At 37.8% G+C, this 15,806-nt stretch overlaps 1 protein-coding gene across 2 annotated transcripts in view; it reads right to left on the reverse strand.

Moving 5' to 3' along the window:
• The window catches only part of LOC120414078 (lachesin-like), a 163,202-nt gene extending 149,987 nt beyond the window's left edge, over nucleotides 1-13,215 (reverse strand). Inside the window, exons 1-2 of one of the 2 annotated variants that reach the window (XM_039575100.2) lie at nucleotides 13,132-13,215; nucleotides 4,915-5,526 (exon numbers count right to left, since the gene is read on the reverse strand). In XM_039575100.2, coding sequence (XP_039431034.1) covers nucleotides 4,915-5,071 — 157 coding nt within the window. In that variant the 5' untranslated portion in view covers nucleotides 5,072-5,526; nucleotides 13,132-13,215. The remainder of the gene's footprint in view (nucleotides 1-4,914; nucleotides 5,527-13,131) is intronic. The other variant, XM_039575101.2, reaches the window with a different exon arrangement.
• Nucleotides 13,216-15,806: the final 2,591 nt, after the last annotated feature.

Here is a 15,806-nt window from a genome sequence, read left to right on the forward strand (position 1 = left end):
ATGAATTTTACATTTGACTTGATCTAAACAATCATTAACGAAAACAATCAAGATATTAACGTTTACTCATTGATTTTTATCTCTAAATATCAATACTTATGATGGTAGCATACTTAAGATGATTTAAACAAATTTCTCGCAATTTTTTTTAAGTTGGATGAAAATCTTCTTTTTATTTTTTAATGTTCATGGATCCATGAAAAAAAAAAACTCAGAAAAGAAATTCGTAAAATATGATTCTGCGCCAAAATTTTTTTTTTTATTTTGTTCTAGTGATTAGATAAGCATATAGCGTTCATTTTCTCGTTGGTAACAGAAATTCCGGAGTATTTCAGGATTATGCGCAAACAACGTGGACACTTTTTTGTATGGAGCATGGACAATCGCCATACCCCCCCCCCCCCCCCCTAAAGTGTCCACGTAGTTTATGGATGGTCCCTAAGCATTCGACAGAATTATAACAACTTTCCCTTGGTATTAAAAAAAATCACACATAAGGTATTGGGGTCCTTTTCGACCCCAAACTTTAAAAAATCCACGAAAATCCAGTTTTTGACCGATTCTGGTTCTTTTGGTAAAAAAAATGAAAGCTTAGAACGTCCCCTTTCCGAAACCGACCTGGAAAACCGGATTTGGTCACTGTGGTCACCGGGAATCGGCTACAACCGAAAAAAGACCTTTTTGATACCCAAACTTTGGCGACCTGCATCTCCGGCAATTTTCAACCAATCAGGATGCCCCGGGTTGCATTCGACAGATACTTGTACTTTGACCACAAATATTAATATCAGGGCCAGGTGACCTACCGGTTCCGGAAATCCGGAACATCCGAAAAGTTCATGTTTGACTGTTTTTCACGTATATGTGATACCAATACTCTCATGATAGTTGAAATTGATCCATAAAACTTACTAAAAACACAATACACGATTGCCAGAACCACTCTGGAGTGTTAGTGGCCACTTCCGTGTAACCTGGAACCGGTTCCCGGGTACCCGATTAACGGCCAACTTGATTTATTTGTTGAAAACCCATCATGTTGCATATCAAACTTCATGAAATCGAAAGATATGTCCATCTTTGGTAATGTCGTTGTTCTCTGAGCCATCATGGCTAATCTGGAATTGGTTATCGGTGGCCCCTTGGGGACACTTCCGGAATATAAGAGAAACCCTATCATCCGACATATCAAACTTCATGAAATTGAAAGATATGTCAATCTACGGTAATGCCAATGTTTGCTGACCCATCCTGGTCATTCTGGAACCGATTACCGGTGGCCCCTTGGGGACACTTCCGGAATATGAGGTAAACCCTATCATCCGATATATCAAACTTCGTGGATTTGAAAGATATGTCAATCTACGGTCATGCCGTTGTTCGCTGACCCATTCTGGCCAATCTGGAACCGGTTACTGGTGGCCCCTTGGGGACACTTCCGGAATATGAGATAAACCCTATCATCCGACATATCAAACTTCATGAAATTTTATGATCGATGAGTTGTCTAGGGACAAAATGAAGATGCTTAAATCAAGAAATATTATAAAAGTGTATTAGGCTGATGTAAATATTATTTAGAAGTTTATGTCCCTCGACACAAGTAAAGATCGCAGAGGGACCCAGTCACGAAATTCTAGCAGGGTTCTAGCATAGTTCTCACAGAGCTGGAAATTCTTACAGCATTCAAGCATAAATGTTCCACCGTTTTAGCAGGATTCTGGTAGAACCAGCTTTGTTACAATATATCGTGACTGCGGAGAGGGGAAGTAGAGTAAAAAGTAATATTTTAAGCCACGATTTTAAAATATAAAAGAATAAAATAATAATAATATCCTGGCCGCTGATATTTTTTTAAATATTTTGAAAGGAAAGCGTCATAAACTCTGAAAAAATGCTTCTGACCTATTTGATTTCATATTATTATTGGCTGGATTGAAGTGAGTTCGATTTGCGATGCCTTTTCGTCGGGTCGCAAAATTTTTCGCGTCCGTCGTCGGTGTGCAACAACAACAAAACCCTATCATACCATTTCAGCTCGATAAACATTGTAACTCGTCGTTCGCAACGTTAATCAGTACCTCACTAAACATCAATCATTTAAAACTCGTAAAATCATCTCAAGTTAAAAATTGCACTGTTCAATTCTTCATTCATTAATTTCCAATGATGTTGGTTCTATCTTTCCACAGCCGGCTGTCTAAGACTAAACCATTTCATTTAAAATTTAACAACATATAAACGGGAAATGTCTCATCCGCAGCATCCGATTGCTTGCCTTGAGAATAATATATAATACCTTTCAACAAACACTATGATTTTGGGTCGCATCATCATCTTCTATGATGAATCCTGATCAAGCACCCTACCCTACTAACAAATTTCCAGGTTTCTGGCGCTTGTGGGGTGTAAGCACAGAGTAAATCAGCTGCCCTAGTAGCAACCTGCGCTAACTAACATTCCCGTCCCTTAAAATCGAGATCTACAAACTGACATGGCGGGCGCCGTTGGTGGCCAATGACTGTTACCTATTCGCAACTGATCTAGCTTTAGCAATCATGGTGTTTTATCTTTTCGGCGCATTCATACATGCTGTTGATAAGGGAAACACCACTAGATCGTCGAAGCCTATAATCAGTAGTGCTGAAAGGATATTACGGTTCTGTTTAGCAACGGAGGGGCAACCATGGGTGATCTCTCATGCTCATGCTCATGCATTTTTTTTAATTTCCTAATTTTCTAGATAATTAAATTTCAAGAATTTCTATGGCTTTAAGATTTTTTTTAAATTTCTTGATTCCTTCAAACTTCTTAAACATTTAAAATAATTTTTTTGAATTTCATTATTTTTTTTTGTTTCTTGGATTTTTTTCCTAAAATGTTTGGTTTCATTAAAATTCTAATTTATTTTTTTATTAATTTGAAAAGTCTTTGTCACCCCTCCCTACCCCCGCCTTCAAAGTTGTCCGAAAAACCAGAAGGCAAAAAAAATTTAAAAAAAAATAGAATAATATTTTAATAGCAATTTGAGTGCAAACAGCTGAAATCAATTTAAAATGTATTCCCCTGCTAGTAGAATCATTTTTAGCATATTTGGGTAGAATTAAAAATCTTTAGAATTTTTGAAAATTTTCGGAGTTTAGTATCGCAAAAAGTTATTTTCGCTAAAATTTTTGTTTTCGTCAAGTCTTACATTTTTTGAAAACTAATTATTGCAAAACATCTAAACTTGTGTAGAATGCAAAAATAAAACTAGGCTATTTCTCATTCATTTCAATTTCCTGATTTTTGAATATTCCTAAATTTTGAAGGGTTCTTGAGGAAGCAAAACAAAATAATTTTTAAAAAGTTCATATTTATATATATTTTTTAATTTGTAATTTTTGCGTTTATTTATAAGGATAACCTGTTAGTTTACAATTTTTTATCAGGTCAAGGAAGTAACTGTATGAAGAATATAATTTTAAAAGTAACTGTAGGAAAAACATAATTAATGGAACTTTAAGTGCAATCAAATGAAATAAATTAAAGATGCATTCCCCTGCGTTTAGAATAATTTTTGGCATGCTTGGATTAATTCAAAAATCTATAAAATTTTGTTAAATTTTCATTGTACAAAACCACAAAAAAGATTATTTTATTTGTCAAATCTTACATTTTTTGAAGACTAATGATTGCATATCAACGGTATGGGTTGCATAATGCATTTTCCAATGGTTTTTATTTTTTAATGTAACGTTTAAATTCTGGCATGTAATTTATATTTTTATATTTATATTTACTGCCATTTTACTGGAAAGTTTAAAAATATAAACCATTTTAAAATTATTATTTTTTTCTTTAAAAGTCACCTTATTATTTTTCGTACAAAATTTCAAGCAAAACAATGTAAATGGGCCTTAGACCTTGATTCCTCAAATCGTAAAAATCATCCAAAAAGTATAAAATGTTTGATTTAAGTTAAACCACAAAGTTTAATGTGTATTTGAGTACATTTATTTTATTTTCACATTTCTCTAAATTATATTACCACATTTGACTAATTTCAAAGAAAGTCTTTAACTCTTGTGAAAAAAAAAGATTTTTGAAGATTTGATAAAATACGCAAAGGTACGACTGATTTACTTAACTTTATTATTTTTCGCAGTAACTTGTATGTCAGTTTTAGTATCAGAAATTATTCATGATAGAAAAATCATTTTCATTCACGGTGTGTTTCGTAAAACAAACTTAAGATAAAAAATATGCACTGCAAAAAAAAAATTATGTATTGCATTGTTTAATGCTCATATTTTTATCCGAGCAATATGTTGCTGGTTTTTCATGACGAATTGAACAAAAAAAATTGTTTCGTTGTCTTGTTCTGCCAACTATAATTTGGGGTAATTTCAAAGATATTCAAAAATATTCAAAGATGGATTATGGATGGATGAATTATGGATATTAACATAAATTGATCGATTTTCAGCAACTTTTCTGAAGAAATGAAAAAATCGAAAAAATATTCAAACATGAAAGTTGCTCCAGACCCCATGCCCAATTATTTCGGTACACCCCGCAAATTGTCGGGAAAGAACCCTTACTTCATGGTGCCAAATAGCAGAATTTTCAAATGTTTTATCTCAATCTTTTCGGAAAAATAATTTACATTTTTGAAAATTTCAGCCAATTGCTGTGAAGTGACATGATACCTATCGAACATAAATTTCAAAGGGGCGTTTATATGAACATTTTAAACAACTCTGAACCTGGATTCGGATGAGGCGGCAATAAATTATGTCGAAATTCACGCATCATATGTTTTTATGTTGAACTGGTAAATGAATTCAAAATAGTATTAATGTGAATTGCATTTTTTTATAAATCTAAAACAAATAATTCAAGAGAAAACAAACCCTAAATCTACCAACTCACCATTCACGGCCGGCACTCCAGCTGGTGACGCCGGTCCCGGGCCACCGTTTGCCGATGCCTCGACGCCCCTCCTGGACGGCGGTGTGGCGACTAGCAGTGCCAGCAGCATCAGCACCGTCGTCGCCGCCGCCGTCGTCACGTGTTCCGTGGGGCTCATCAGCTGTTCCGTCGTCGCCGGGGCGGTCCTCTCATATCACACGGCTACGATGAATGGTGGAAAGCGGTTCTGGGTTTCCTTCTTTTTTATCCCTTGAAACTCACTAACACGTACGCACTCCCACACACAGACAGACAAAAAGGTGTTTTTCTTCCCGCTCGACTCTGTCTGTGCACCACTATTTCACTCTCGAAACCGTGAAAAACACCGACGACGTCGTTCCGTTTTCCGGAATTTCCAAGGACTTTGGTTTGTGTTATTTTAAAGGAAAACTCTGTTTAAAGCACTTACCACAGACACACTCTCACGGGGGTTTAATCTTCTTCAGTCTGACAGTCTCGTGAAGGTATTCCGCACTCACAATCTTCCTCTATTTGCGAATTTTCCTCTATTTTTGTAAGTTGAATTCAAGGTAACAAAATGCAAAAGCGTTCTTCGTATACGTGATCTCACAGCTTTAAAATGGGCGGAAAAATACAAGAGAATGAATTCGGAGTTAAATTTGCTTCCTCTTCAGACTACTCGAAATTAACTTGTAATTAAGAGGTTGAAGAACCTTTTCTAGCTTGGAGGCCCCGAAAACGAAAGCTCGACTGACTGACGGTCTCTGCGTTGCGATTCGTCATCAATTAAAATTTCATTAAAAGCAAATTGGAAGCAAATCTACTTGAAAGTAGTATGGAAAATTTGGATTTTGTAAGAAGATGTGTCTCGCTAGACTTTTCGCCTTAGCAGTGCAAATCAAGTTGAGGTATTTCAAGAAACATATGTCAATTGGAAGAGTGTGTTTGAAATGGTGGGGTACATTGCAGAAAGCGTTTCAAACATGTATTTTGTTCGATTATTTGACTATTCAACTTTAGAAATATATGCAATAGATAAAAAATGTAATGTAAGGAAAATGCCTCTTTAACATGTTTTATGAAATAGTAGTTTATGCAACAAGTTGCAAAAAGAGGATTTTTTCAGCACGAGTCGTATATTTATCCAACGAGGTTCACCGAGTTGGATAAATACGACGAGTGCTGAAAAAATCAAGTTTTGCAACGAGTTCCATACAACATTTTTTGCAATTTCGAAAAACACCCATTGAGTGAAATTTTAAGTCGAATTTTCATTTATTTTGTCAATAAATCGTTTAAATCAAAAAAATGTTGAAAAGTGTTACTTTTCGAAACAAGTGCTGAAAAGTTCAACTTTTCAGCACCCATTTCAGTGCTGAAAAGTAGAACTTTTCAGCATTTATTTTGAAAAGTGTTGCTATTCGATTCTGTTATTTTTGGTACAGAAAAGTAGGCTATTTCGTCGTTCAAGAATGACAGGAAAAGTAAGTAGTTTCACGACGGAATTGCAAAAAATCTTTTTGAAAGGATAAGTGCAGTGCTTCTGGGGACGCGCAGTCCTGTTTTTTCGCGATAATTTTCGTCTCTTTTGTGTGGGAATTATGTTCCGTCAGTGCAAGCGAATGGTTGTGTTTGTGTGCAAAATGAAAAAAAAAAAAAAACAAATCAGGATTGTGAGATGGATTTTTGTGGTGTTTTTTTTTTGTGCTGTATTCGCGATCGTGAAAATCAGGAGTGAGTTGCGCTGTTGCTATAAAACAAGATCGATCTTGAAAATTATTCATATTAATCGGTGAGTTATTATGTGCTTAAAGCCCTTTCTTCATCATCGCTGGTTGAAAGGCAATTTGACGGTTGAGTTCGTTAGTTTTATCGCGTAAAAAAAAATTTTTTGATTCATCAAGAACGTTGTGTGGTGTGCGAGTCTTTTTTGTGTTGAAAAGACCTTCCCAAAGCTCCGTAGCTCGGAGGGCTCGACGTCGGTTGTTTGTGTGTTAAGCCCTCTCCATAGCATCGTAGCTCGAGAGGCAACGAAAATCAATACCTTATCTAGCTAACAGAAAGAAGATCGGAAGGCATTTGATGGTTGAGTTCGTCGCGTCTATTCCGTAACAAATTCATGAACTAAATGATTATATAATTAAAAATCAGACTACGCTATCATTGCAGCATTGCGTTTAACACCTCATTCTATAAATAAGCATTATTTGGTTCTATCTTTCCACAGCCGGCTGTCTAAGACTAAACCATTTCATTTAAAATTTAACAACCGATAAACGGGAAATGTCTCATCCGCAGCATCCGATTGTTTGCCTTGAGAATAATATATAACACCTTTCAACAAACACTATGATTTTGGGTCGCATCATCATCTTCAATGATGAATCCTGACCAAACACCCTATCCTACTAACAAATTTTCAGGTTCCTGGCGCTCGTGGGGTGTAAGCACAGAGTAAATCAGCTGCCCTAGTAGCAACCTGCGCTAACTAACATTCCCGTCCCTTAAAATCGAGATCTACAAACTGACATGGCGGGCGCCGTTGGTGGCCAATGACTGTTACCTATTCGCAACTGATCTAGTTTTAGCAATCATGGTGTTTTATCTTTTCGGCGCATTCATACATGCTGTTGATAAGAGAAACACCACTAGATCGTCGAAGCCTATGATCAGTAGTGCTGAAAGGATATTACGGTTCTGTTCAGCAACGGAGGGGCAACCATGGGTGGTCTCTCATGCTCATGCTCATGCTCATGCTTTATGAAAAATCTCTTTGAAAGCTATTTTTGTCTAATATAATTAAAAGTGAACTGTAATTTTTAGTACTAGTAGCTACCTCCTTGTCGCAAATATTGTGGCATTTTAGCAACTTGAAGTTTTGTTGAATATTGCAATTTTTAAATTGTCCACATAAGCCAGTTATTTTTCTTGCATTATACATTTAGGTATTTAGCCAACATTTTTTTTTAAATTCAGATAAAGTTGTTTCGATCCCGCATCGATTTTCTTCAAATTAGGTTTTGGAAACTTTGCAAACAATTTGTTTTGCAGTGTACAATGTTGTAAATCAGGTATAAACATGAAATCAAAAAGAAAATTGAAAGAATCAATAAAAATTAATTTTACTTTTTTATTCAAATGTTTTCACATTTTTTAAAGAAATGCTTTTGTTTGAAAAAATGAAAAAAAAAAAAATAAATATTACTGAAATTGTTTTTTTGAAAATTTGATTGAGTGCCTACATTTACTCATAAATCATTTTATTAAACTTCTAATGTATGGTTTAATGGAATAACCAAAGGAATAACTCTCAAATAAATAACAGAAACAAAAATAAATTATTTTGAAAGAATAAAAAACATATTTCACGTAAGTGTAATAGCAGACTTTTTCCAAAAATATAAGAACTGATCATGTTTGAAATAATGGAATAACTTACCTATATATTACTTAAACATGAAAAAAATCTTTTGATACAAAAGGAATAAATAATTTTTATAGGTTATAAAATGTATTGAAATATGTAAAAAATCTGACTTTTTCTAATAAATGTTTTCCAAGGACAGCTCTTGCTTGAACAAATGGAAAAGTTCATAAAAAGAGTTAAAAGAATTTATAAATATAAGTGAATAAAAAATTTAATAAAATAACTTAAAAAATAGCCATAATACATTTTAAAGCACTGCTCATGTTTGAAAGAATCGATAAACTCACACAAGCATAACTGAATAGAACTGATTAGAATTGTTCATGTTTGTAAGAATGGAAAAAAATAAACAAAACATGTGCAATGCTTTGAAACTGTAAACTTAAAAACAATCTAAAAAAATTTCTCAGCAAAACTATTTATCCGAACTTCTCAGTTTTGAAGTCACAAAAATTGACAGGAAAACGAATTATTAAGACTTTTTCTCATTTCCTACCTTTTGTCTTTTCTTCCGACCTTAAGTAATTTGATCTCTTGGATTTGAACTTTTTGTCCTTCGAAATTTTGTCTCACGTCCGCCAAACTAAAAAGCCATCCTAAAAAACAACTTGATTTATAAATGATCCCTTATTGCATTCCTGCAAAAAAAAAAAAAAAAAATGAAGTGGAAATTGAAGAGGTGCATTTATTGATTATTTCAGATGAGTTTATATAACACATCTCGAGTTAGTTTGCAATACGACGTAAAAACCATTACGACAACCTCCGACATTAGCTAGATTTTTTTTCTCTAAGACAAATCGATTTTTTATATGTTTTCAGCAAAAAGCATTAAAAGAACGAGCAGTTGAGCAATTAGGGTGCCCAGAATATGGGACTTTTTCTCAAAACCTCGCTCCACAAGCTGAATATTGTTCCTTGGGCTATTTTAGGACTCTGAGCCAAATATGAGCAAAATCGGTTAACATTTACCCATTGATACTCGGGGGTGAAGTTTGTATGGAAAAAATCGAAAAAATGTATGGAAAACCCAATTTTCTTACGGTTTGGTCTGCACGGTGCGCTACTTACATCCAAATATTCCCAAAAGTGAGATTCTCATTGGAAATTGAATGCTCTACAACTTTGTAGAACATACCAAAGCTGTAAAACTTAATCCTGAAAAGCCATTAGCGATTTCAAAAAGTCATTTTTGTATGGAAAACATTTTTTTCGCCAACTTTAGGCTCGGGTATCAATGGGTTAATCTCAACCAATTGCACTCAAAATTTGCACAGATGCTTAAAATAACCCAATAAACCGTTTTCCGCTTGTGGAGCAGGGGGTCATTTTTTCTGGGCACCCTAATGAGCAATCATGTTTGAAATTGATAATTCATAAATTTAAAGAGCATTGATCGAAAAAATGTTTTGTTTACAAATGACGCTTACAACCTTTTGCAAACTAACCTGAGAAACCCCTGACCATTCTAACATTTCAATTTCCAATGAACTCATATTGAGAAGATCGGTTATTTTTGAATTTCTTCTTGATTTTTTGAATAATTGCTTATTTTGTACAAAATTGATGCATTTAGACAAGTCTGGAGAAACATTTGAAATGGGTGCATAAGCATTTTGACAGCTATTTTGTTGTCTTGGAAGTTATAAAATATTTCCAGCTGTCAAAATGCTTATGCGCTCTTTTCAAATGTTGCCCCAGAAGTTTCACTGCAAAATAATAAAAAAATGCAAAACAAAATTTAAAAAAATGATCCTGATGTAAAAATAAACAATCTTCGACATTAGGTTCAAAAAGATCTTAAAATTAAAAATAAAGATGACGTATCTTAAGAATGCGTGACAGTTTGGAAACTACTTAACAGCAGAGGTATGAAATAGTAGTTTATGCAACAAGTTGCAAAAAGAGGATTCACCGAGTTCACCGAGTTGGATAAATACGAAGAGTGCTGAAAAAATCAAGTTTTGCAACGAGTTCCATACAACATTTTTTGCAATTCCGAAAAACACCCATTGAGTGAAATTTGAAGTCAAATTTTCATGTATTTTGTCAATGAATTGTTTAAATCAAAAAAATGTTGAAAAGTGTTACTTTTCGAAACAAGTGCTGAAAAGTTCAACTTTTCAGCACCCATTTCAGTGCTGAAAAGTAGAACATTTCAGCATTTATTTTGAAAAGTGTTGCTATTCGATTCTGTTATTTTTGGTACAGAAAAGTCGTCGTTCAAGAATGACAGGAAAAGTAAGTAGTTTCACGACGGAATTGCAAAAACTATTTTTCAACATTGTTCGAAAAAAAAAAATCAATTTTCAAGCTACAAAATGATCAAAAACTTTCCCTAAAAGACCACCCAGTTAGCAAAATCTAAACGTAGAAATATGTATCCTCCCTGCAAAGGCTTATGAATTGATCTCAGTTGAAAGGTTCTCCAAATCTATGAATTGCAAATGTAACATCCTGGAGCAGAACAGTTAAATTCTAATAAAAACACAATTGAACAGAATTGAATTAATTTTAGAACTAAAATGATCAAAAATATGCCTTAGTTAAAACAGGCAAAGCCCAAAACTGAATAAGAGGTTCTTTTGTGTGTCGAATCGATAACAGACCAGGTTTTAACAGATCTAGACTGAATTTAAACGTCGTGATTCTAGATATCACGGTTACGAAGCCAGAGCTTCCTTAATAGAAGTGAGATATTCAAGATGGCGGCCAATATGATGGCTGTCACAAAATCACCAAAAGAAACCTTATCGACCAGTCGATTTTAACTATGGCAAAATAAGCCAAATGGTTTGTTTATCCAAATTTCAGACCCTCCCACCTTGATCCCACAGTTGATTATAAAAATATAATTGAAGAAATTAGATTTGGTTTTAAACGTCGACTCATCAACATTTGTTCAAAAAGTTTATTTAAGGACCATCCATAAATTACGTGGACAATTGATAAAAACCCTGCCCCTGAAGTTTTCACGTAGTTTATGGATTGCCCCTTTAAAAAATCTTCAATCTTAATTCGCATAACAATGGTAAGGGGCCATCCATAAACCACGTGGACACTTTGATGTGGATGGGGGATTGTTTGGTGATGGTTCACGCTCTATACAAAAAAGATTTTGTATCGGCAATTGCCCACAAGGTTTGCCCACGTGCCCCTTAACAATATGCTTGAAATTTTCGGAAATTTACAATTTATCAATCATTCATTCAATGTAATAAGCTCTTGAAACCCCGAGTAACATTCCACAAATTCCATTCCTCAATCTGTTTGCCTAAATTCCAGTGCAATATCCCATCCATTTCGCCACACAGAGCACAACCATCCCTCATAAATCACTTTCCAAAGTGATCGCCGCCTCGGATCGTCCAGTCCGGCCATCTTTCCCGGGGGCCTCCCGCGCCATAAATCCTCCACTCCGGCTGCGACAGGGTCTCGTTTTCGCGCCACGTGTCACACACGCACGCACACACACTGCCGTCCACGTGGTTCCCCGCCACCACACCCTTCCGGGCGTTGAAATCACATTAAAGTCCCGTTTTCCCCCACCCTCATCAAGCTTTCCCCTCTTGATGTGTGTGTTTGTGTTGGTATCATTTTTCACTGGCATTTCATTTAATTAGAATTCACAAAACCCCCGACATTTCAGCGGTTGCAACACCCCGTAGCGGGGCAAAGCGGGACAAATAAATAAACCCTGATAAATGACTTTCACTATGGTGGTGCTGTCCAAGCGGGTGATTCTATGAAGTGAGGTTAGGGTTTTATGTCCAGCTTGGGTGGCGGCGGCGCCACCGTCGGCGCTTCCGTTTCCGCGCCAAAACAGGTCTAAATATTTAATTTCACTTTGTTGTTGTTGTGGGCTCACACACATTTGCACACCAAAACGTAATCACTCTCGTTTGCCGGCGATAATGAGGTAAATTTTAGGTTAGGATTTCCAGCCAGGTGGGACAGCCCGGGTCGGCTGTCAACGCGTGGTCACGTTAGTGTTCATTCTGGACTCTCTAGAACTGGACAAAGATTGCTGGCAACACTTCCAAATTGTTCTCGGTTGGAAACGTTTAACTGACATTGACCAGTCAATTTTTAGATTTTTACTAATAAAAACATGTGCAAATGGGCCTAGGACAAAGTGTAAACAATCTCCATCCTTTTCATTTCTAATATAAACATCAACTGACGTAAGCAAAATAGACTGTTTGTTTACATTTCGTCTTTTGCTTTTATCATTGTTTTGCTTGATATTTTTGTTTTAAAATTCACTTCACGAAATTTATTATTCTTCACGAATTGATAGATTGAATGATTAACAATCAGGAATCACAGTTTGTTTACATTTCTTTATTGATCCCTTTGCAATGTAAATGCCAATTTACAGCCAATAACATAAGGTTACCGAAAAATGACAGTTTAGAAACCAAACTCATAATATTTTTTCAACTAATGTCACAAAATTTGACAAACTAACGTAAAAAAATTAGTTATCGCTAATACCGATTTTGTCGACTAAATTTTATAACACATTTTTACAGTGACGTCAACAAAACTTTTCAAAAAAATACACTTTTGACACTATTGTTTACATAATCAATCAACTAAACCAAAACAATTCGACAAAGTGACGGTAAACGCGTCAGCTTTCCACTTTTATCGACTTTGTCGACTGCCAAACAGCTGTTGAGTCACGTTTTTCTAAACACACCACCCCGCTGATCCAAGGTCGGCCGCGCGTTACGGATCGCTGGCTTAGCCTAGTTTCCAGCAACGTGCCCTCAACAGAACCTAACCTACAAACGGTGCTGCCTCCGAACAAAGAGGTTCAAGTCCCACCGCGCGCGCGGAAAACCGAACTGACGCCGGACGAATCTTGGTAAAAACTGAACCCAAAAACATAATTTCTTCCGCGATAACATCGACCACGGGAATTTCCACCCCCGCAGCGTGCCGGTGGGAAAGGCTTTTCCAACCTCCGCTCCCTTCCCCCCTAAAGTCCCTCGTGGCAGCTGCTTGCCGTGTCAGCTGGTCGACTTCCCCTCCATTTCTAGGTTAGGTACAACCACTAGTCGCCTTTGGTGGGGATGGCCCCTCAATCGAGTGGGGGGAAACTTCCCCTCTCCCAAAAATTGGAGAACTTCTCGGAGGGGAAAAAGCTTTAATGACGGTTCTCTCTCTCTCTCTTTGAGGGAGGACCACTTCGTGTGACGCTCTCCCTCTCGGCTTGTTTACACACTGACGGTTTTTCCGAAGGTGGGTCGGTCGGAGGCCCTCAAAAGGCGAACCCCGTTCGACCAATCCAGTGCCACTTGGCCCCATGCGCTGGGAGCACGTGGACGGCCCTCCGACAATTGCCACGTGTCCCCCCCGCGAAGCGACTCTTTGACAAAATCAGCTGCTTTTTGTTGCTAAAGTTGCGTCGAAAGTCAGTTTGTTCAGCGAAACTGTCAAAGAAAGTTTTTTTCTGTTCTTTCTGTAGAGCTGTGAAAGGGGTGGCAAAAAGGAAGTTGTTTCAGTTTTGGATTGGGTGGGATGGTCTGGCTTCTTCTCCTGGCGAAGTCGTCCAGCGTTGTCCACCGCTAATGGTGGAATTGGAATGGACGGTAAAAACTTATTACTTCTTTTTTTCGGAAATGTCTGACTGGTTACGTGTGTGTTGTTGGTGGGAAGATTGGCACCTTTTTTTTGTGGGGACACATTCACTAATCGATTAGTGCTGGAAGGTGTTACGTTTTGTGGACAGATTAAAAGAAAGTCGTTGATTGGAAACTTTTATGACGTCCTGGTTACAGATTATTGGCGAAAATTGAGAAGTTTTGACAAAGAACTTTGTCCTAAGGTTTCTATACGTGGTGTCAATCCAAAATTTTCGCGAAGCGAAAACGTTACGTGACGAATTCCCCTCTCGGCAAATTTCCCCTCTTTTTGGTGCACGCTGGGTGGATGAGCGAACGTTTCCCAATCAGTCAATCGAGAGACGTGAGATTGATGTATCTAAAATCACCCCCACTCCACCTCATAATTTTCGGATCGTCGACGAGCCAACAAAACTCGGCTCGGTCGGTCCCGAAAATTCATTCTATTGCTGGACGTCGACGAGAACACATCAGAAGCAGATGGCCTGGTGGCCCGGTAGCAGACGGCCTGGAGGTCCGAGAGCAGATGGCTTGGAGGCAAGGACCAGCTAAGACATGCCAGTCCTGGGAGTCGATCATTGGAACTGGCCACCACCTGAACTGGAGTGGCCGGAGGCCCCGGGGATGTTCCGATGGGGGGACATTTGCCGAACCGTAAGAGTTGGGGCAATATGGGTATCAAACTTTATGGTTTTTGATACTGGACATGAAATTTGACATTTCGGCAGTAGTGGCCACAATCCGGAGTGGCCGGAGGCCCCGCGGATGTTCCGATGGGGGGACATTTGCCGAACCGTAAGAGTTGGGGCAATATGGGTATCAAACTTTAGGGTTTTTGATAATGGACATGAAATTTGACATTTCGGCAGTAGTGGCCACAATCCGGAGTGGCCGGAGGCCCCGCGGATGTTCCGATGGGGGGACATTTGCCGAACCGTAATAGTTGGGGCAATATGGGTATCAAACTTTATGGTTTTTGATACTGGACATGAAATTTGACATTCCGGCAGTAGTGGCTATAATCCGGAGTGGCCGGAGGCCCCGCGGATGTTCCGATGGGGGGACATTTGCCGGACCGTAAGAGTTGGGGCAATATGGGTATCAAACTTTATGGTTTTTGATACTGGACATGAAATTTGCCATTTCGGCAGTAGTGGCTACAATCCGGAGTGGCCGGAGGCCCCGCGGATGTTCCGATGGGGGGACATTTGCCGAACCGTAAGAGTTGGGGCAATATGGGTATCAAACTTTATGGTTTTTGATACTGGACATGAAATTTGACATTTCGGCAGTAGTGGCCACAATCCGGAGTGGCCGGAGGCCCCGCGGATGTTCCGATGGGGGGACATTTGCCGAACCGTAAGAGTTGGGGCAATATGGGTATCAAACTTTAGGGTTTTTGATAATGGACATGAAATTTGACATTTCGGCAGTAGTGGCCACAATCCGGAGTGGCCGGAGGCCCCGCGGATGTTCCGATGGGGGGACATTTGCCGAACCGTAAGAGTTGGGGCAATATGGGTATCAAACTTTATGGTTTTTGATACTGGACATGAAATTTGACATTTCGGCAGTAGTGGCCACAATCCGGAGTGGCCGGAGGCCCCGCGGATGTTCCGATGGGGGGACATTTGCCGAACCGTAAGAGTTGGGGCAATATGGGTATCAAACTTTATGGTTTTTGATACTGGACATAAAAAGTTGCATTTGGCCATTATCTGAAGTTAAGCAGTTAAAATAAATTGCTTATTAGGCAGGAAGTAATAAATAGATTACTGCGATGCACATTTTTTTGTGCCGCTGCGAAAATCGGTTTCTGGAAATTTAGAATA

Source organism: Culex pipiens, chromosome 2, assembly GCF_016801865.2.
Source record: "Culex pipiens pallens isolate TS chromosome 2, TS_CPP_V2, whole genome shotgun sequence".
In the NCBI taxonomy this organism is placed as follows: Eukaryota; Metazoa; Arthropoda; class Insecta; order Diptera; family Culicidae; genus Culex; species Culex pipiens.